Genomic DNA, 23,515 nt, shown 5'->3' on the forward strand with positions numbered 1-23,515 from the left:
GCAGTATCCAATGTGTTTCATAAATGTCATTTAATAAGAATAATGATATAAAAATGATTTTAAAATTATATAAAATTATTAACTATGCTCCCTGCAATGTCATAAACACAGAAAACTGATATGATGTAAATTTGCACTACAATTAACCCCCATTTCATCTAGCATTGATACTACTACTTTTAAGATTCATCTTTTCGAAGTACTTGTAAACAATCTGTGTGTCTATGCTGGATCCAATGCTCCTATAAGCGCCTGCTTGTCCAAAGTTCTTCATTCATTTCCTCTTTAACTATTTGGTTTCACTGTAGCAACCAGGATAGTAATGTTGTACCATGTTACCTCCCCTTCATGGATTGCTGCCTTGTCGTGGCGAAGGGGCTTGAGTAACTCAGAGAAGCTATGGGCTATGCCGTGCAGGGACACCCAAGACGGACAGGACATAGTGGAGAGTTCCGACTAAACGCAATCCACCTGGAGTAGGAACTGGCAATGCCACTCCAGTATCTTTGCCAAGAACGCCCCATGATCAGAAACAAAACGCTAAAAGATATGACGCTGGAAGATGGGCCCCTCAGGTCGGAAGGCGTCCAACATGCTACTGAGGAAAAGCGGAGGACAAGTACAAGTAGCTCCAGAGCTAATGAAGTGGTTGGGCCAAAGCTGAAAGGACGCTCAGCTGTGGACATGCCTGGAAGTGAAAGGAAAGTCCAATGCTGCAAAGAAAAATACTGCATAGGAACCTGGAATGTAAGATCTATGAACATTGGTAAGCTGGAGGTGGTCAGACAGGAGATGGCAAGAATAAACATCGATATACTGGGCATCAGCGAACTAAAATGGACAGGAATGGGCGAATTGAGCTCAGATGATTATCATATCTACTATTGTGGGCAAGAATCCTGTAGAAGGAATGGAGTAGCCTTCATAGTCAACAAAAGAGTGGGAAAAGCTGTAATGGGATACAATCTCAAAAATGATAGAATGATGTCAATATGAATCCAAGGCAGACCATTCAACATCACAATAATCCAAGTTTATGCAGCAACCACAATTGCTGAGGAGACTGAAATTGAACAATTTTATGAAGATTTACAACACCTTCTAGAACTGACACCAAAGAAAGATGTTCTTCTCATTCTAGGGGACTGGAATGCTAAAGTAGGGAGCCAAGAGATAAAAGGAACAACAGGGAAGTTTGGCCTTGGAGTTCAGAACGAAGCAGGACAAAGGCTAATAGAGTTTTGTCAAGAGAATAAGCTGGTCATCACAAACACTCTTTTCCAACAACACTAGAGGCGACTCTATACATGGAAATCACCAGATGGGCAATATCGAAATCAGATTGATTATATTCTCTGCAGCCAAAGATGGAGAAGCCCTATACAGTCAGCAAAAACAAGACCTGGAGCTGACTGCGGCTCTGATCATCAGCTTCTCATAGCAAAATTCAAGGTTAGACTGAAGAGAGTAGGAAAAACCACTGGGCCACTCAGGTATAATCTAAACCATATCCCTTCTGAATACACAGGAGAAGTGAAGAACAGATTTAAGGAACTAGATTTGGAGGACAGAGTGCCTGAAGAACTTTGGATAGAGGCTCCTAACATTGTCCAGGAGGCAGCAACAAAAACCATCCCAAAGAAAAGGAAATGCAAGAAAGCAAAGTGGCTGTCCAATGAGGCCTTAGAAATAGCAGAGAGGAGAAGGGAAGCTAAATGCAGGAGAGATAGAGAAAGTTACAGAAAATTCAGACTTCCAAAGAATACCAAGGAGAGACTAGAGCGCCCACTTAAATGAACAGTGCAAAGAAATAGAGGAAAATAACAGAAAAGGAAAAACCAGAGATCTGTTCAGGAAAATTGGACATATTAGAGGAACATTTGCGCAAAGATGAACATAATAAAGGACAAAAATGGGAGGGACCTAACAGAAGCAGAAGATGTCAAGAAGAGGTGGTAAGAATATACAGAGGAATTATATCAGAAAGATTTGGATATCCTGTACAACCCAGACAATGTAGTTGCTGACCTTGAACCAGACATCCTGGAGAGTGAAGTCAAGTGGGCCTTAGAAAGCCTGGCTAACAACAAGGCCAGTGGAGGTGATGGCATTCCAGTTGAACTATTTAAAATATTGAAAGATGATGCTGTTAAGGTGCTACATTCAATATGCCAGCAAGTTTGGAAAACCCAACAGTGGCCAGAGGATTGGAAAAGATCAGTCTACATCCCAATCCCAAAGAAGGGCAGTGCCAAAGAATGCTCCAACTACCGCACAATTGAACTCATTTCACACGCTAGCAAGGTTATGCTCAAAATCCTACAAGGTAGGCTTCAGCAGTAGGTGGAACGAGAACTCCCAGAAGTACAAGCTGGATTCCGAAGAGGCAGAGGCACTCGAGACCAAATTGATAACTTGTGCTGGATTATGGAGAAAGCCAGAGAGTTCAAGAAAAATATCTACTTCTGCTTCATTGACTATGCAAAAGCCTTTGACTGTGTGGACCACAGCAAACTATGGCAAGTTCTTAAAGAAATGGGAGTGCCTGACCACCTTATCTATCTCCTGAGAAACCTATATGTGGGACAGGAAGCAACAGTTAGAACTGGACATGGAACAACTGATTGGTTCAAAATTGGGAAAGGAGTACGACAAGGCTGTACTGTATATTGTCCCCCAGCTTATTTAACTTGTATGCAGAATACATCATGCGGAAGGCTGGACTGGATGAATCCCAAACCAGAATTAAGATTGCCAGAAGAAATATCAACAACCTCACATATGCAGATGATACCACTCTGATGGCAGAAAGTGAGGAGGAACTAAAGAAACTTGTAATGAGGGTGAAAGAGGAGAGTGCAAAAAACGGTCTGAAACTCAACAAAAGAACTAAGATCTTGGCCACTGGTCCCATCACCTCCTGGGAAATAGAAGGGGAAAACATGGAGGAAGTGACAGATTTTATTTTCCTGGGCTCCATGATCACTGCAGATGGAGACAGCAGCCACGAAATTAAAAGACGCCTACTTCTTGGGAGGAAAGCGATGACAAATCTTGACAGCATCTTAAAAAGCAGAGACATCACATTGCCAACAAAAGTCCGAATAGTCAAAGCTATGGTTTCTCCTGTTGTGATGTATGGAAGTGAGAGCTGGACCATAAAGAAAGCAGACCGCCGAAGAATTGATGACTTTGAACTGTGGTGCTGAAGGAGGCTCTTGAGAATCCCCTGGACTGCAAGGAGAACAAACCTATCAGTTCTAAAGGAAATCAACCCTGAGTGCTCACTGGAAGGACAGATCCTGAAGCTGAGGCTCCAGTACTTTGGCCATCTCATGAGAAGAAAAGACTCCTTGGAAAAAACCTTGATGTTAGGAAAGTGTGACGGCAAGAGGAGAAGGGGACGACCGAGGATGAGATGGCTGGAGAGTGTCTGCGAAGTAACCAACATGAATTTGACACAACTCCGGGAGGCAGTGGAAGATAGGAGGGCCTGGTGTGCTCTGGTCCATGGAGTCACAAAGAGTCGGACACAACTAAACGACTAAACGACGACGACCATGTTACCTGTCTCACTACAGTAGGAATTCAAATGCATCAGAGGCTATGATTTAGTAAATAACGTAATTTTTTTCTCCATTGCACTTTTGTCAGTCAGTGACAAGTTCTGTACAGGGGGAGAACTTAATCTTCAATCTGTTCAACTGCATGATTCCATAAATTAAGATAACTTCTTTTAAACAAACATTATTTTGCATTAAAAGCTGTCAGCATGTCTTTCCAACAACAAGCATAATATGGAACAGGCTATTTAAAGACAATATATCAAAATGATAGTGTGGGAACGCACTGCGGGTGGTTTACTTGCAATTTTCTTCACTTCTGAAGAGTCAGCATTTTCTGGATCATAAATCCATACAATTAAATCCTAGCAAATAAAAAAAGAAAAAATGTTAAATTTTTATTCTCTTTTGAAAAACTGCATATTGTTGCTGGGGGAAAAGGGAGTTCATTTTGTTTCACTGACATGCTTTATATAGATGGAATACTCTTTTTCTTGCCAACTGATGTGCCAACAAATGTTTGTTCACAAAGGGGCTTTTTTTCTATTGTATTTTCTCCATCACTAAATAACATTTCTTCTCTTAAGCTGAGAAACAATTGTTCTTACACTAATTGCTGCTGCTTTTAGGAAAGCAGGAATAACAACTGTTGATTGTGAACAAGACAAAACTGGTTTCTCAGTCCACACAGAGGATTAAAATGGCTATATTTTAGCAGAGCCCCTAATCAATGTAGGCAATTAGACAAAAATTTAATATTTTTCTTTCTTCATAAGTTTCTTAAAACTGATTTGTCTATCACACCATCCTTGTAAATGACTAGAAGGTGTATACAATAATACATTTTCCAGCAACACAGACTAATTTATATTAGACTAATTTATACAGTATTAGTCTGTTGATATATTGGATCATGTGACTTCCTCCCTCTCTCTAGGCAGCAGTGGACAAATCCCATTCTTTGAAGATGTTTTCTTGCACCTGAAAGACCAGATAGGCGGGATATAAATAAAATAAACTAACTAAATATAAATATAAATATAAATATAAATATAAATATAAATATAAATAAACAAACAAATAAATAAATATTAATTCACCAGGCACTTCAGCCTCAGCTATGCTTGGCTCTTGTTTTTCTACCATGATCTGGAATAAACTGCCTCTGAGGCTTGTGGACTCTACTAGAGTGTTTAAACAGAGGTATTGGCCACTTGTTATGGATGCTTTAACTGTGGATTTCCTACTCTGGCAAAGAGTTTAACTTGACGACTTTTGGTGTCCCTTCAGGTTCTGCAGTTCCATGAACTGTATAGTTAACCTTGAATCAAGGAGGTTGGAAGTTGCCTATTCTTACTCTGAACCATGAAGAAGCTATAGGCTAATATTTCCAGGAGCATGGGGGGCTGTACTCCCCAAGGAACTCAGAGACTTCTACCCACCCAACAGCCATGTTTTTTCACATGGCAAAATCTGTGGCAAAAATATTTTGGCCTGAAAATGGCATTTGTTCTTAGAGGCCTTTTTTCCTTTCAAAACTGAAAATAAGAAATCACAGCACAAAACATTCCACAGATACAATAGTTACCTTGGCTAGGTTATGGTGTGTTCTGCAAAGTAAAAATTGACTGTTAATTTTAGTTAGCATGAAAGACCACCAAATATTCTGGGGGGAAAAGCATGTTTTGCTTCAAATATGTTCATAGCATGGTTATACTGCTACTTACACAATTCAGTGGGTATATTTGGAAAGCGCTCTATATGTATTCTTAAAAAATTAGTATTATTAGATTTAACATTAAGAAGAAACTACCAAAGAGATACACGATAACCAACAAAAACGTAATGACAATAAAAAGAGTAGACCATGCAGGGGTTAAGGCAGGGGAGAAAACCAAGACACTGCAGAAAAGGGCTTGTAAACAAGATTGAAGGCAGACTCCAAAATGTCCTATGCTCATTGGATGTTGGGCAAAAATTAACTATTAGGGGCAGGGTAAATTTCCATGGTAATTTAACGCTGAGCCAGGGGGAGAAAGGAGAAACCACATTTTTCTTTTCTTTCCACCAAGAATGCTCCAGAAATTATACTGTCTGATGACACAGTATCATGACCATTGAACCATTCTGTTTGCAGTGAGGTACACAACTGGTTGCTGATTATTATAATTCTGCTGCTGCTTGTGGCAATGGCATCTTTTTTCCTGTAACCCTTGAGTATCTCACAGGACACCATTCTTCTGGGGGGGGGGGGTTATGTGGGGGGGGGGAGAGAATTTAATCATCCTGAGTTTCTCCCTCATGAAATAAATAGAGTTGTTCCTGAGTTCTTTGATTATAAATGGCAGTACAAATATGCGCCTGCTACATTTTTCAGCAAACAAAGCAGATATGTCTGGCCTGTTTAAATATTTTCTATCTGGAATAAAAATCAGAGGAGTTCAGTTTGAAGTAAAAAAACAACCACCCAGCTGTACATGATCACACATACTTTTAAAGATATAATATATGAAATCTCCTTACGTGTTCATGCTTGATTGGATAGAATAATCATACCACAAAAAACAGTTCAAATCAACATTGACAGTTAAGTAGCGTTCTTTGTCCTCAAATGTCTACAAAAGAATGTTTTAAAAATCAAGCTAGGTATATTGTATTCTAACAGCAGACAATACTATTTTAGGCTGTAAACTACTGGTTCTCAACCAGTGTCTGGATGCAATAAATGTGGATGTAAGTGTGGGCCAATGAACTGAGTCTGAATTCTGATAAGATGAAAACCTTGAGGGGTGAGTTCTTTCCATGCCCAGAATGGAGGCAGAATCCGTTTGCTCCCAGTGAAGAATTGTGTTCACAGCCTGGGGATGTGTCTCTGAGCCTGTTGTTACACACATGAATTTAATACCTGGAGAGCTTTTTACTACCTTCAGTCTATATGTCAGTTGTGAGAATTCTTGGCCAGGGCAGCTTGGCTACAATGGCCCAGGCACTAGTACCTTCAGGAATATTACAATGTGGGACTGGCTTAGAAGCTGCAGCATGTGTAAAACGTCTGAGCTGGATTTCTATGTTGGAAAACCTGCTAGCAATACATCCCATTTCTGCTGAAGCAGTTGCTCTAACCACTCTCTTGCTATGAGGCTGACCAGATTTAAGGTACTGTTGCTTGTTTCTGAAATTCCAAACAATGGGGAAATAGTTTCCTGAAAAAAAATACTTAAATCCCATTTGGTTCTTGTGGCCATCTGGAGAGGCCATGCTGGTAGTGCCACATGCTCCTCAACTAAACTCTGCAGTCTTTTGCAGCAGGGCACTTAGTATTGTATCAACTACAGTGGTGCCTCGCTTAACGATTGCTTCATACAACGAAAAATTCACTTAACGATGGCTTTTTCGGAGTGATCTTGTGCTTCGCTTAACGATTTTCCCTATGGGCGATTTTCACTTAACGATTTTGGGACCATGCTTCACTTAATGATGACAGTTTTAGGGTCCCCTTGTTTCGCTTAACGTTTTTTTACAGCCCCATTTTTGCTATTTTTAAAATATTCTAAAATGTTTAAAAATGTTTAAAATGCTTGGAATCGTTAGTGCACCTAATAAAACCTTCGTTAACTTAATTTGGCTTTGTTCTGAGTCTTTTTGAATTTTTTGTGAATTTTTTCCCCCCATTGAAATAGACTTATATGCATTTCAATGGGTTTCGCTTAACTTTTTTTCCTATGGGGATTTTCGCTTAAGGATGGTAATCCGTTCCAATTGGAACGGATTATCCGGTTTTCAATGCATCTCTATGGGAAATGGTGTTTCGCTTAACGATGTTTTCACATAGCGATGTTTTTTTTTGGAACCAATTAAAATCGTTAAGCGAGGCACCACTGTGCTATGTGGACTATCTCCCCCTCAGAACTTGGACATGCTCCTACAGCCTTTTTTTCTAGAGGCCTGCTGATAACGTTCCTGTTCTTGCAGGCCTTCCCAACATAATCCAACCTACCATGTATTCCTGGGACAACATAAATACTGTAGTGTAATGTAAACAACTTCTTTCTTGCATTTTTTTAAAAAAATGCTTGCACACTGCTTTGAATCTCCATATCTAAGTGGTCTATACAATATTTTAAATAAATAGTAAATAACAAAGTAATTTACTCTTAAGGCTGCCATCCCATACTCAGTGGATAACTCCTATTATTCCTGGTACTTTTTATTGAATAGACACGTGAGCAATTATTGTAAATAATGCTAAACAATCTTTTTTTAAAAAACATATGTAGAGATCAAGGATTACCCATGATGATACTGGATATCAATTTCCCACTTTTTGTTCCAACTGCGCAATCCATCAAGAAAGTGGGTGTGGTTTTTTTGGGGGGTGGGGTGGGAAATCCTGCAGATGGCTATCACCAAGGCTTAGGTAAATCTCTAGCAGCAGAGTTCTAACACTAACTGCATACAGTGTCAAACGTATTGGCAACACATACACACACACACACACACACACACACACACACACACACTTTGTAAAGATGGGAAATGAGAACTGGGAGAAAGATTCAAAGTGTTTCTGATAGACAAAACCATAAGGAACATTTTCAGCCTTTATGGATGATATTTAAAATGTGATGCGCAATTTAGGATACAATGAGAAAATTAAGCTTCTGCGCTTGGTCCACTGGATTTTAAAACACCCATGAATTTAATTCATAATCTCTCTCTACAAGGCCATGCAGGGGGAGTGTGGCACTGAGGCTGTATGTGGCTCCATAAGGTTGGAGGTGGTGGTTGGTTTTTTTGTTTTTGTTTTGCCCCAAGCTCTATGAGAAATAGGAGAACTGTTGTTCCTGGAAGTTTCCTGCCAAGGAAATTCAACTTTCATTATGCTACAGGCCCCTCCCACAACATTTAACGAACAGCCATTTTCCAAAATTAGAAACAAACATGCAGCTACTTCCACTTTCTCTTTCTTTCTTGGGAATCTCTGTGGTCTTTGCAGGGTCCCAAGCACAGAAGGGTGGTCTACAGATCTGACAAAGTTACCCAACCCTGCTCTGCCACATACTCCCGACAATTTATTATATATAAGGAGGAAACCATTTTATATATTAAAAGATTCTATGGTGTCTTCCACCAACAAAGACATATCAACAATAAATTAGAAATTATTTTCAAATGCAATTAAACTGTTAAGAACTTACTGGAGTCCGAACTCCTGGCATAATCCTGTGAGTCCCAGCAACTGAACAAATCATTGTTGTTTGAGGTGAGCTAGGGTAATAAAGTAAATGAATAGAACACACAGCATGAAGCTATTTAACATGATTTACTTTATTTGAGTCCCAGTTACGCACATATGCACACAAATACACTAATTATAAATAGAATAAATACAATACTGCATCAATTATTTTTTGATCTTCAGTCTAGTTTATTGGTTGTTGTTGGGTTTTTCTTTTTTGCTAAACTCTGTTCAAGTGTCTCTTAATATCCTTTCTTCTTTTAGCATATGTGTATTATTTATTTAAGAATTTTCATTACTTTTAACATGAATTCATTGTCAGTGTAGTATAGCAGATAGAGTGATGGACTAGGACTGACGAGGCCTGGATTCAAATCCCCGCTTAGCCACAGAAATTTACTGGGGGAATGGAACTGGTAATTACCTTACTTACTTTGAAAGCCCTTTTAGGGTCACTATGCCGGTTTTGACTTGATGGCACATAAAAACAACAAATAATCTCAGACATATCTACCCAGAGTCTGAAGCAAATCCTACAAGCAAACCAGTGAGGCTTATTCGAAAATAAATGTGTACAGGATTTCCCTCTGAATTTATGTTCTCCTACTGGCGCTGTGGGCTAAACCGCAGAAGCCTGTGCTGCAGGGTCAGAAGACCAGCAGTCATAAGATTGAATCCACGCAACGGAGTGAGCTCCCATCGCTTGTCCCAGCTCCCGCCAACCTAGCGGTTCGAAAGTATGCAAATGCGAGTAGATAAATAGGGACCACCTCGGTGGGAAGGTATCAGTGTTCCGTGTCTTAAGTCACACTGGCCATGTGACCATGGAAGATTGTTTTCGGACAAAAACACTGGCTCTATGGCTTGGAAACTGGGATGAGCAGCGCCCCCTAGAATCGAAGACGACTGGACAAAAATTGTCAAGGGGAACCTTTACCTTTACTAAATGTATAAAACCACTAATAGAGTCCTTTTGCACTTAAGCTTTCTCTTACATGTAAAGGTAATTAACATATGTGAATGTAGATCTGCTGAATATATATATGCACGCACTAGAGCAAAATACTAAGCATAATTTTCAAACCTTGGTTATTTAAAGGATCAATGTGTGAATGTCTTTCTCCAGATTTCCAATATGTCAGTTTGTTTTCTCTGTGAATGTTTACATAAATGTTTGACTATTCAAGTATTCTATCCACTACATTGTTCAACAGGAATGTTGAGTAACAGAAAAAAGTCCTGAACCTTTCAGCAAATAAATGGATATATACATGTTTATAACAATATTTTCTGAAGACATACAATTAATTCTAAACTTACAAATTCTTCTCACCCTTTGTTCCTCCCCACTGAATTGTGATATACTGTATAAATGTTATTACACATTTTTGCATGCTTTACCTTTTATCTTCAACGGAACATAATATGGGAATATCCCATTGCACAAATGAAGTCCCTTCATACTCTAAATATATCTAGACAAAGAGAAGATAATTTAGGATCACTGGTGATTAGTAAAGTCTAAATATTCTGTTTAAATCTATATATTTGTTCAAAATATACATACCCAGCTCCTTAGCATAAAGACTATCCAAACAACTCATGGCTCAATTTAAAAAAAATACAAACCCTATCCTGATATTTATAAGGTGAAAGACACTACAGAAAAAAGGAAGAAAGGCTGAAGAGGGGGGGGGGAAGCAAATTGAAGCATCAGTTTTTCAAGTCATAGAACTGTTATAATAACCAGTTGGATTAACAGAGTTTGGTGAGAGAATGAGCCAAAAAGAACTGACCTCTCAGCAGAGTCAATGGAGAGGCCTTGCCTATGTTATGACCTGAGAGATTTTGGAGGTACTTCTGAACTCAGTGTGGTTCCTGGATTCTCAGATATCAAGGGGAAGACAGGAGAACCTTTGCCCAGCTTAGGGTAGTGCACCAATGGCAATAATTTATGAAGACAAATCTACTCATATGGGCTGAAATCCAGCAGTGAGTCACAACTATGGTAGGCCTACTGAATCAACAGAACTTACTGAGGAATTGAATCACCAGATCCATGCTGATTCAATGGACTTATTGTGGGTGCAACTTACTACTAGATTTCAGCCATGGTTGCCTACTATGAAATGTACTTACATGAATGTTGTCTTCGACAACCATTAAAGAACTGTTCCAAGTACAAAAATGCATCTACAAATGCCTCCTCCTGAAGTGGCTGCCAGGCTTGATTCAAAGTACTTGGCATTGTTTTTAAAGTCCTAAATAACTTGATTCTAGGGTATTTAAGGGACTTTTGTGCAACTTTACCTTTTTGCTAAGGACCAACTGCATCTAGCTAGTGAAAATGAAGAAGATAGCCTTTTCTGTTTTATCAGTGAAACCATACCAAACCAAACTAAGAATACCCAGCAGGATCCAGTCCAAGGCATATTAAGATGTGAAAAAATGGACGATGCATTAAAAGTCCCAACATATTCTGTCAAATTAATGTCTAGCCTTTCTCAATGTCTACTGAAAAGAAGAAAGGAACAAAACACTAGCCATACTAAGGAAGTAACGCTAAAACCACTTAAACAGCATTGATAATCAGAATTGTCTTATACATGGCAACAAATTAACAAGGACTACAGAGATCTTTGACAAACTGTTTCCAATATTATTCATGTAATTTATATTTATGTATTTATTTGTTATTTGCCACTAGTGACAACTGGTGGTATAACGGGATAAACAATTACAGAGTGCTGTCCTCTGAAGATGTCGGCCACAGAGACTGGCAAAACGTTAGGAAGAACAACCTTCAGAACACGGCCAAAGAGCCCGAAAAACCCACAACAGCCATTAAATCCTGGCCGTGAAACCCTTCGCGAATACATTAAACGCCTCTACAGGGAGGAAACAGTCAGACAGACCCGGAGACTGGAAACACTCAGAAGCAAAAGAGCACACCTACTGTTACAAACAGCTATGATGTCACCTGTCCTTCAAGGTTTAGGCTGGAGTGTTAACATCCAATGGTGGTCGGAAGGCGGGACATCAGGGGGAGGAGCTGGGATATATAGGGGTGTGTATGTGTGTGAGGGTCAGATCAGGATCTGTGAGTGTTGAGATGAGATAGTGATCAGATTGTGTGGAGATATGAGTCTGTGTGAGCTAGAGCTTTTCTTTATGTGATTACCTGATTTATTTGTTATACCAATCTTAATGTACCAATCAATAAACTTTAGTTATTTTGTTTGAAATCCATTCCGGCCTGAAGATACTTATTGCAGGGGATGGTTGGTGGCAGACTACCAGAAGAGTTACAGTGGAGTGACGTAGCAACCTTCCTTTGTGAGGTCGAAGGAGGCCGTTACACCTACTATGTTCCTTAATATTTCTACTACGCTGCAGAGACACAAAAATCATACCAGCCTTCCTCAGGACAAAAAGGACCATCATTTCCCCACAGGCCAGCCACATCTACGACCGCCTGGAACATGCCCTCCTATGGGAAAGAAGCCACACAATCCGCAAAAAACTGTACTCCACAGACAAAGAATTACTAGGCCTACACATCACTATCAGCCAAAAAAATGAGAAGTCAAGATTGGGACAAGATTGATACCCTCTCTTACAAAAAGATGGAAAAAGATATGATGAACCACACAGCCAGACAAAAACAGAAATTCAACAAATGCCAAACAAGCCAACAGAAACAACACTAGACACCACGCACATCATAAAAGAGCAGAGTGCTGACCTCTGAAGATGCTGGCCACAGAGACTGGCAAAACGTTAGGAAGAACAACCTTCAGAACATGGCCAAAGAGCCCGAAAAACGTGTTGGTTTCCCTATCATTTTCATCAGCCTTCCTCTCCCTTCCTTCTCTCTGCCTCTTCATAAACTTCACCTCTTTCATCTGTTTCTCTGCCTCTCCCTTCTATCTATCTGTCTGTCTCTTCCTGTCTATCTGCTCTTCTCTTTTCCATTCTTACTCCTCTTCCTGCTTTCTCCTTGTATTCCTCTTCCTCACCTCCATCTCTTAGCAAGATGCTGTCCCAACATCCCTGCAATGATAGGCAGCTCTCCACTGACTGAGCACAGGAAGTAGGTGTCCTGGGACTTTCTTCTTCGAAAGGCTCATGTTATTTAATTTTCTTAAATTTCTCATTTTATGAATAGATTGTTACTGTGACAGAATTTTTAACTGATACATTGTTTTCTCCTCCTTTTTAATAGCACTTGAGAAAAGCAATAAACCAATTAGCTTAAACATGTTGGGTTTCTTTTAACAAATAAAATCCTTTCTTTCCACATTTTGAGACTCTGACTTAAATTCAAGGTGTGTTCCACTATCTGGAATGGGGAATGTTTGTTTCCGAGATCTTTTGGTCCCAGCTTTTTGCAGATAATTTCACCAATAAATCAACCTAGTTTCTGTTTCACATCTGACTTAAAGACATATCTCCAGTCTTTTATGTTGAAGATTCCAGCTATGATGTAATACTTTGTGTATTTTAATGAAGACATTATTAGCTGTCTCAGATGATTCCTGGGAGGTTCAGCTCTTTGGGAGGTGCCCTCCATACAGCTTAATGGACACCAAAACTACACGTCCCAGGAAGTAGCAGGACAGCTTCCTGGTTTTTAAATGTACAAACAGGCCAAATAAGGCACTGTTAGATATAAATGCAGCTCGTCTGTAAACCTGTGGTTTCTGCTCCTAGACTTCTGCCAAGGGATCTCCTAGACTTCTGCCAAGAGAATGCCTGCAGAATTCTGGAAGCTGGAGTCCAAACAAAACAAGATAAATATTCATCCTTAACTCTTATTTTCAACATCAAATTCCAACATCAAATTGTAGCAGCAGAAGATAAGGAAAGCATGGCTACCATTAGCCCTTCTGAGAGAAGAGCTCCATTGAGGTTTGCCTCTTCTACAGTAGTCATCCAGCAGAGGGTGGGAAGGTAACCACAGCCACTACCAGCTATGGTTCAGTAAAACTGAAAGATTGTTTCACTGCATGCCTCATTTGACTTACCTTCTTATGGGAAAGTGCACTGATAAAACAAAATATTAAAAGGGTGCAAAGCTGCTGTAGCTATACTGTCCTCTTTCACTACTATTCATTGGGTCTGAGGAACAAGGCAATATGTAAACATGAGGTCTATGCTGTGATATGGCTTGATTGGATGTTGATGCATTAGATAGTTTAGTGATAGAATGTGAGAAAATGCCATTCCTGTTGGTGTCACATGCTTCTGAGGTTCGCTCAACAGTCGTTTGGGGCACAGAATCTACTGCGATGGCACACATTATGTGGTATATTTGCCCTTGTTCTTAGGAATGCTCTGACAATTATTATATTAGAAGCATGTTGAAACTTGTTTATGGACTTCCTGGTTTAATTTAACCCATTTTAGGAATAACACAGATAGTGCATATTAGTATTTTATATTGCATGATTTTTATCTTTGGTACACAGCTTTGTAATCTTCATATATGTGGCTTATAAAATTTCCTATATAAATGAATGATTTCAAGATCTTGATGAAGAGGAGGGTCTAGGGCTAGGCCTTGTAGTAGATCAGTTTAAAACATAACCAGTTGCCATGTCATAACTTCCAAAAAATTAAGAAGTATTAAGTCTACAACCAGTGCAGTAATCTGAGATGTAAAATTAAAAGCCACACCCCATTTCAAAATATGAAACATCAAGTACTTACAGTAGTTCTTGTAGTAAACAGAATATAGCTTCCTATTCTAGTTCTATATCTGTAAAGATATGGAAAATCAAGGCATTACATGACTGAGGCAAATGCAACAGAAGGTTGTGTCATAATTAATCACATCAGATATACTACCCTGTTTCCCCGAAAATAAGACCTAACCTGAAAATAAGCCCTAGTATGATTTTTCAGGATGTTCGTAATATAAGCCCTACCCCAAAAATAAGCCCTAGTTAAGTGAAGCCTCGCCCTCTAAGAGTGTGCAGCATTGTGCAGCAACCAGAAGATAACGGCATGATTGTATTTGGATAAATGTAGATTGTTGTACATGAAAAAAATAAAACATCCCCTGAAAATAAGCCCTAATGTGTTTTTGGAGCAAAAATTAATATCAGACACTGTCTTATTTTCAGGGAAACATGGTATATGTACTACAAAGTGGTCTGTGATTTAAATATCTTGGTTTCTGCTGAATATGTGACTATCTTCAGGAGAGGACCTTTCAAAAATGGCAACAGTTTCATGGCCTGATAACAAGGAGGTAGGACAGGGCTTCTTCCTATGGCCTCCAGCCTGTAGAATGTCCTCCCTTTAGAGTGGTGATCAGTTTCCACCTTACATTCAAGAAGGGTGTGAAACACATATTTTTAGACTGGCATTTAACTTGTCCTGCTGTGTTCTGTTCACTTAGCTGATTTTAATAGTTTTTATGCCCTTACCTGATTTTAACGGTTTTATGGCAGTGGGGTCTTTCTAGATCTTTTTTTTTTGTTGTTGTTGTTATTATTAGGTTTAATTAGGTTTTATGTATTTTCATTCTTTATGAACATTTTTAATCATTTAAAAATTCATTAAATTAAAAACACAAACAACAATAAAGAAAAAATATAATGAAAGAAAACTTCTAAAAAACAAAACCACATAAACAATATGATGATACATAATGTGTCCCCCTACACTGGGACCACCTGGAGATATAACCAATTTCCCCTCCAATTACAGAGCCCCCTTCCAAACTTGCATTGATTCTCATGAAGGTGCACAACCTTTACGCTTTACTAACACAAAATCAATATTCTCCCCAGATGACAATGAAAATACCCTTATTTATCAACACCTTTTCTTAACATTACACATTAATGATAGGTTAACAGCTATATTCCAAACTTCTTTATAACTTTTTTAATTGAAAATCATCTTTTACTATTCAATTCCTTGCTACCATTAATCTTGCTACTGTTATGAAATAACTTACTTCATTGTCCAACTCCATTACTCCTTATCAAATATTAACACTATTTAGCAAACCTCTATATTTTTCTTAATTATTTTATTTGTTTCCTTAAAAATAATCCACAAAAATTTCAATATATTTTTACAACATACAGCAATTGCTTCAGCTCTACTTTGTAACTGAATATTCTGTATAATTTAAGTAAATAAAATAATCTTTGCTCTAATAATTTTGTACAGTATATGTAAAATATTCTATTGGCCACTATTTGATTCCTCACAGTATTACAGTTACTATCTCTCAGCTTTATGTATAGATAGATATCTGCTGTATTTTGGATAGCCAGTTTCCTTTGAAGTATGAATTGGACATCTATGTCAGGGGTCTCAAACTCAATTTACCTGGGGGCCGCTGAACGCAGAGTCTGGATGAGGCTGGGCCACATCAGATTTTCCGCCAAGCGGAGCAAGAACCTGAGGAAGCCGCCCAGGAGTTTCCTTAGCCTGGTTGGGGCTCCTAGGAGGAAGAAGAGGAGGGGGAAGGGCACTTGAGCCTTTGTCGCCAGCCATGACCCCCTCTAGCTCCTTCTTCACTACCACCACCAGCAGCAGCAGCAGGACGAAGAAGCAGAGAAGGGAGGGAGCGCGGGTGACCGCCTAGCGAGGGGGAGGACACGACATAAATTTTTTTAAAAAAAACCCCTCACAGAATCTCCTTGCCAAAGGAAAAAAGCCCCCATTGGCACGCACACACACGGAGGTCCAGCAACCTTCCTCTGAGGGCCCCCCTTAAAAAAAAGGCACACTCAGCAGCAGCAGCTACCCCCTCCATGACAGAGGAGCAAACTACGAGGCGAACCCAAGCAGCCCCCAGAGCCAAGGCGGCTGAAGCAGGATGAGGAGGAAGCACCTCTGGGTGCTGAGATGGCCGCTGGCCAGGGTGCTAAGAAAGAGAGCCAGAGAGCTGCTTCCTTGGAAGAGGCAGTGGCGGCAGCTGCTGTTGGAGGCTTGGAGGCACTCTTTGAGGATGGGCTGGGAGCGAGATCCACTCTCAGGCATCACTCAGTGGTGGCTTGGCACTCGAGGAAAAGGGCCGGCAGCGTGCCTCACTCGCCGGCTCTCCCCCAAGACAGCGCCTCTTGCACCCTCCATCTGGAACTGCAGCCTGCCAGCCGGCAGAAAAACAGGCTAGTTGGCAAGCTGCAGTTCCGGATGAAGGGTGCAAGAGGTGCTGTATTGGGAGACAGGCAGCGAGTCAAAGCTTTTTTTTTACAACAGCAGAGGGCGCTTCGGCGCTTTGGGGGCAGGCAAGGCGGGGCCCACAAACTATCATCTGGCGGGCCACAAATGGCCCCCGGGCCGCATGTTTGAGACCCCTGATATATGCTGAAACTATTTTAAGGCTCCACTTATACATTTAACAAAATTATTTTCTTTGTACACTTGCTGCCACAGAACTTTGTACAGATCAAACCTCAATACCCTGAAGAAATAACACTCCTAGCCATGTAATTATCATCTCTATCAATTATTAGCCACAAGATGTAATTATGTTACCATAGCAAACATGCTGAAACCTCAACATGCAGATATTACACAAATTGGGAGGAAACATTTGTTGAGGGAAACCAGAACCCAAGCAGGTGGGATATTTGCCACATTCTCTCCTGCAAATAACACTCTCACTACTTCTACAGCTTCCAGTTTCAAAGCCCAGGTGGGAATACTGTACTTAAAATAATCTCAAAATCACTTGCATGAAACATTGGTAGATGGAGGTAGTGTTAAACACTGCATGTTAATTCTCTTTTGTAACTGTTGCAACAAGGAAATCCATGTCTTCCTCTCAAATTAGTGGTCTTAACCAATCAGATAGGCAGGATATAAATAAATAAATAAATAAATAAATAAATAAATAAATAAATAAATAAATATCTTGTTCTAAGCTGGCATAATGGCAGTGGGCTCATCACATAAAATAACAGCCTCTCAATACTTTAGTATTACAGGTGAAAAATAGAAAATTCAGGAATAATGGCTGCATCAGTAGAAGATAATGGCTATTTCCAGTGCAGGTGTAGAAACTCCTGAAGTGTAGGTATTGAGCAGGAATGGTAGTTGAAGATGACATTGGCAGAGGATTCTCTCACAATGGTAGTGACACTCACTAACTTTTGTCAATACTGTGAGAGGGTGGCAATGGTGAACAACTGATGAATATCTCTCACTTTGAAAACCCTATAATGAGACAATCCAAAATGAAACAAGAGATAGCGTTGAGTGATGTGACTACCAGATTGGAAAGCACTCAGTCATTTACTGGAGAAGAGTAAAGGAGAAGCAGGAATAGTGATGTCACTAATGACACAACTTTATGAAACCCAAAAGGACATCTAGCTGCTAATGTGCACAGATATGAAAAGAAAATCTGAAGCTGTGTGATACATACAATTGGAACATGTTTTATGAGAAGCATGTATCAAGGTAAATTGAAAACTGTAAAGCAAGAATGTAGCATTTAAATATTGCAGTACTTGGTGTGTCCAAACTAAAGTGGGCTAGACTGGGATATTTTCAGTCAAACTACAAAGTGTTTTACTATGGAAATTACAAACTCGGAATAAATGGGATGAATCTAATACAGTGCCAAGACACAATGTAGCAGAGACATTTAGAGCCTTATTATGTGAAATCTGATGAAAAATCAACTCATCAACCATCAATTGTCATCATTCAAATCTGCACTTCAACTACAGATGCTGAAGATGAAATTGAAATTTTCTATACAAGTGGAAACTGATCACACACCAAGTGGAAACTGATTACACAAGACACTGATAATCACTGGCTGAAGAGTTTGTATGTTGAGAAGTAAGAAACAAAGCAGAACCAAACACTGTTGTGAGTTTGACCTAGGAGTCAGAAATTAAGTAAGAGAACGACTTTTAGAATTATATGAATCCAAGGATCTGCTTATGGCAAATACATGCTTCAGGCACTAGAACTGACAACTGTTGTATACAACTGTTAAGAGTTATGTCTGAGGAAATGGACTTGATACACAAAAGCTCACATTAAAATATAGCACTTAGTCTCTAAGGCTCCACAACGTTTTTATCTTCTTTATTTTATTTTTTAATTTTTCTTTTGCTTTTGGCCTGATACGCTAGCAGAGACTAACATGGCTACCTCTTCCAGAATCATAACCTCCATTTCCCCTCAGCTCTCCGACCCCCTTTCCGTTTGCCTTTGCCTCCAGGTCGCCAAACCACTTAGGGCCTAGAGCCCCCCCCCCCCGGGCCGGTCCCCAATAGCACCGCCCGCTCTCGCACCTCCACACGGCCCAGCATCCGCTCAACCATAAGCACAACAACAAGGAGACGCTGGGCACAAGCGGGAACAAAGAGCCCGCCATTGGGACCGCCCAATCAACGTCTCCAAACCGCTTTTAGCAACGGAAGACCCTCTCGCGCTCCCTGCTTCCCGCTCTAGGGCAGCCAATCCACTCAGCAACTACTGTAGTCTGACGGTCCCCCACCCCAGCCACCCAACCCCAGGCGAGACCCATAACTACATTTCCCAAGACGCCACGCGGGCATCCCGCGAAGCCGGCCTGAAAGTAACCGCACAGCACCTTGGGAAAGGTAATTTTCTATAATGGTCATGAAGCGGTGGCCTTTTTTATTCTATGCAGATATGGAGGCGGGTCTCAGAACTACGTAAGCAAAGGATGTCAAGAAGGGACCAATAGGTGGCGGCAGCTGCAGGATGCGGCAACTGTATCTTCTGCATGAGAAGGCGGGGAAGAAATAGCCGGCGGAGCGGGGCGCGCCGCTTCCTTTTCTGCTTCTCGCATGCATCTTAAGAGCAATCGGGAAACCTTCGCCTGAGGGAGCCATGTCTGAAAGCGGCTTCTCGTTCACCGCCATCCCCAACGGCGGAGGCGCTTCCCGGCAGCCCGGCAACAAAGTGACCGTCGTCCTGGGCGCCCAGTGGGGCGACGAGGGCAAAGGAAAAGTGGTGGATCTGCTGGCGCAGGACGCGGACATCGTCTGCAGGTGCCAGGTGAGGAGCCGAGCGTGTCACCTTGAACCTCCCGGAGACGCCTTCTGGATGCCCGCGACGGAGGGGGGGGGGGAGAGAGGGAGGGCCAGCCGGCCGGTTTCATGAACGAACTTATGTGTGGCCCTTCCCGCGTTGGTTTCTATAGTAACTGCCGCTCTCCACTTAAAAGCAGCTTATTGCCGCCTCCACGCCAGGGTTCCTCAATCGGCCGTTAATCCTGAGGCGTGTCTCTCGCCTAGCTTTCCTCCTTTGCTGGCCGCCGATTCCTCCTCGTGTTCCCTGCCCTCCTCCTCATTGTGGCTCGGCTGAGATGCGGGAAGCGGCGCACGAATCACCCTTCTCCCCGGCGGCGGAGCGTCGCGAGAAAAGGGGCCGCGGCGACCTGTGCCTTTCCCTCCCGCGACCCCTCCCTGCGAAGCCGTTGCGGCCATTTCCCGCCTGAGGAGGAGGCGGCGGCGGCGGGGGCCGGAGAATCGCCTGGCTTACCCGCCGCGTAGCATTTCCCCTTCTGGGGAGCTGCCCGCAGGGAGCTTTCCCTCAGGCGAGAGGCAGGAAGACCTTGTAGGGCAGACAAGTGGGTGGGGAAGGGAAATGGTGGCTGGCGAGGCCTTTCCTGTCCTCTGTTCCTGTGGCCTCTCTGCCCTCAGTTCAGGGGCGGGAGAAGGACCAACATCTCTTCCTCAGGTGTTCAGTCCCTCTTGGACACCCTCAGAATACCAGGGAGAATGGTATTTTGTGTGTGTGTGTGTGTTTTCAAAAAAGTGCAAGCACCTGTGTGATCTGGAGTGTTCTCACGTGGTGTATAAAATGTCGCATGAAGAAATCTCCGTCTGTTTTTTGTTGTTCTTTTACTACACCTATGCTGTACACCGATGGTGATTTATGAATTGTACCTTCCAGCTTTAGTTAAAAGTATTAAACTATTTGTTTTTTGTGGAGAGATTTTTCCTGGAAATGAAGGTAAATAGGCTGGCCCTATAGTAAAAAGCAGAATTGCTTCCAAAGACTATGATGTGCATTCCTAAATTCTTCCTTAACATGCAAAAGAAATGTGATTTTTATTCAACAAATGCAGCCTCTCCTATTGTGTCTGGGTGGTGCTCCAGAAAATGTTCTAGTTTTCAGGTGTGGGGGTAAGAACACAGAAAAGGTGATTTTGACAAAAGTATGCCCAGCTGCTTGAATCTTTGTGTAAGGGAAGTATTCTGTATGACTCAAACAATCCAGTACTGTATTGGAGAAACATTCTTACTCATAGTAACCTAGACTTCTCATAAAATAGTAAAAAAGTTTCTGTTGAATAGAAAAAATGCAGCAGTAGTGACTTTGTATCAGAAAAAGGAGTAGAGGAAGCCCACAAATTAGATGGATGGATGATTTTAGATCGGTGGGACTAGAATTTTAAGAATGGGGATCGAGGCTCAAGTCCATAGCAAAACCATAGTTTGTTCTTGGTTGTTTAAATGGAAAACCAACATTACATGTCAATAACTGGTTGAGAACACCCAGTTCCCCCCTTTTTTTCTTGCTTAAGTCATGTAGGTTTAAGTCATTGCTAATGTTACTCTGTAAAGATCTTTTGCTTTCAGGAATTATGGCTCTTTTTCTATTAGATATTACTAGTGCTAGAAGCAGTTACGTACTGGGAAGATCTGTTCAAATATTGCTTGTGTCCTTGCAGCCACCATTGAAGGCAGAGGAGAGTTTGTGCAATATTTTCAAGTTGGTAAAGTATGAAGTTGCTTAAAAAGTCAGCGTGCAATATACATTGTAGACTCCAAAGTTACACAGGTGGTAAGCATCTCATACAATAGATCCTTTCTAAAGCCTGCTTATCCTGTGTGCCTTGAAACATTCTCTAGGACCAGAAAATGGTAGGCTGCTCAAAATCACGCAGACTTCTTGTGTGATATTTATTCAAATCTGTATTCTAAACTATTAAATCAAGTAATTCCTGATCCTTTTATTTTTATAACTCCTAAATGATATAAATTTGTGTAGGCATCCTTCAGTCTTGAGAGACTATGGTAACATGCTCTGAATAGAGGTCTTGGAACTGCATCTAGTGTGGCTGAGAAGGCCAATTCGAGAGTGACAAATCCTTCCATGTTTTTAAATATACTCTCTCAAACACTAGAACCTTAAAAAGTGAACATTGAGAAATATTAGCTGTTCCTCTGCAACTCCACTTTCTCAGAGGAGTGAATGCCATGCTATAGGTTTAGTGACAAAGAGTTTTTTTAGGAATAGAACCTAACCCTTTCGCTAAACACATTCTCCTAGAATGAGCCATGTGTTGCAGCCTCTCTTCCAATCTCTGTTACCAGTATGCAGTGTAAGACTTCTTGTGCTGATTAGCTTTTCAGCTGCTCAGTTGGATAAGATATCCCAATCTTTCTTTTTAAAGGTAATTGTTTTGTAAGTCTAACACATCGTATAATAAAGCTGTTGTCTGTGGTAACTGATAATGGCATAGTTGAACCTTTGCTTGTATCTGCATAGTCTAAGGATTTCCATCAATGTTGTTATGTGCTATCAAATTGTTTCTGACTTGTGGCAACACTATGAATTAGTGACTTCAAAAAGGTGCTATTATTAACAGTCATGCTTCAGTCTTGCAAACTCAAGGCCAGGGATTCATTTACTGAATAAGTTAATTTCATGGTTGGTCATTTTTTCCTTCTGCTTTCCACTTTTCCCACCATTATAGTTTTTCCAGTGAGTGTTTTCTTTTTATAATACAGTGGTGCCTCACATTACGATGTTAATTCGTTCCAGCGAAATCGCTGTAGAAAACGTTGTAATGCAAAAATAAAAAGCCCATTGAAACACATTGAAACCCCTTCATTGCGTTCCAGTGGGTTGGAAACTCACTGTCCAGCGAAGATCCTCCATAGGGCGGCCATTTTCGGTGCCTGTGCAGTGAGGAATCTGTCCCAGAAAACAGCGGGGAGCCATTTTATTTACCTGGCAGCCATTTTGAAACTGCTGATCAGCTGGAGGAAAATCATCATTTTGCGAAGAATCGGTTCCCAGAGCAGGGAACCGATCATCACAAAGCGAAAAAACCCCATTCAGACCATCGTTTTGCGATCGCAATTGTGATCGCAAAAAGATCATCATAATGCGGTTTCGTCATAATGTGGGGCAATTGTAAAGTGAGGCATCACTGTATGTGTATAGTTCAACACCCTCAGTTTAGTCATTTTTTATTCTAGAGATTTAGTCATTTTTTATTCTAGAGAGAGTTTAGTCATGACTTCAACCAAAACCCCTTTTCTAGCAGTTCATGTTTATGAAGCTCTGCTACATCATTACATTTTTAATGATTTGGGTTTTTCTATCAGATTTCCTCACTGTCCAGATTTTAGATCTGTATGGAGCAATTGGGTTGTGTTGGTATCATAAGAATATTTTCTGGTTCCTTTTCTAGCTCCTTTATAGCTATCCTTCCAAGTCTCAATCTTCTTCTGATTTCTTGACTCCATTGACCATTTGGATTGATGATTGAACCAAGGTAGAGAAGATCTTTAACTGTTGGATTTCTTTGTCAGCATTTACAATTCAGATTTTTTTCTGTAGTCATTTCTGTTTTTTAAGCTTTAGTTTTAAGCTTTTGTGCTTCCTTCTGTTACCTTCCTCAGTAGTTGCTTTAAATCACCACTGCTTTCTCTCAGTAATGCAGTGCCATCTGCATCAC

The 23,515-nt window shown here is 40.8% G+C and overlaps 2 protein-coding genes across 9 annotated transcripts in view; one reads left to right on the forward strand and one right to left on the reverse strand.

Moving 5' to 3' along the window:
* The window catches only part of CATSPERE (catsper channel auxiliary subunit epsilon), a 171,240-nt gene extending 151,878 nt beyond the window's left edge, over positions 1-19,362 (reverse strand). The window contains exon 1 of the mRNA XM_078383093.1: positions 19,083-19,362. Coding sequence (XP_078239219.1) covers positions 19,083-19,165 — 83 coding nt within the window. The 5' untranslated portion in view covers positions 19,166-19,362. The remainder of the gene's footprint in view (positions 1-19,082) is intronic.
* A 157-nt stretch (positions 19,363-19,519) lies between these two features.
* Positions 19,520-23,515, forward strand: part of ADSS2 (adenylosuccinate synthase 2) — a 53,529-nt gene continuing 49,533 nt past the window's right edge. For 5 of the 8 annotated variants that reach the window (XR_012084583.2, XR_012084582.2, XR_012084584.2 and 2 more), the window contains exon 1: positions 19,520-19,815. Coding sequence is in view for 4 of the 8 variants with exons in the window: in XM_020787829.3 (XP_020643488.2) it covers positions 19,648-19,815 (168 nt within the window). In the remaining 4 variants the exon portion in view is untranslated. The other 3 variants (XM_072992976.2, XM_078383094.1, XM_078383095.1) reach the window with 3 other exon arrangements.

Source organism: Pogona vitticeps, chromosome 1 (genome assembly GCF_051106095.1).
Source record: "Pogona vitticeps strain Pit_001003342236 chromosome 1, PviZW2.1, whole genome shotgun sequence".
Taxonomy (NCBI): Eukaryota; Metazoa; Chordata; class Lepidosauria; order Squamata; family Agamidae; genus Pogona; species Pogona vitticeps.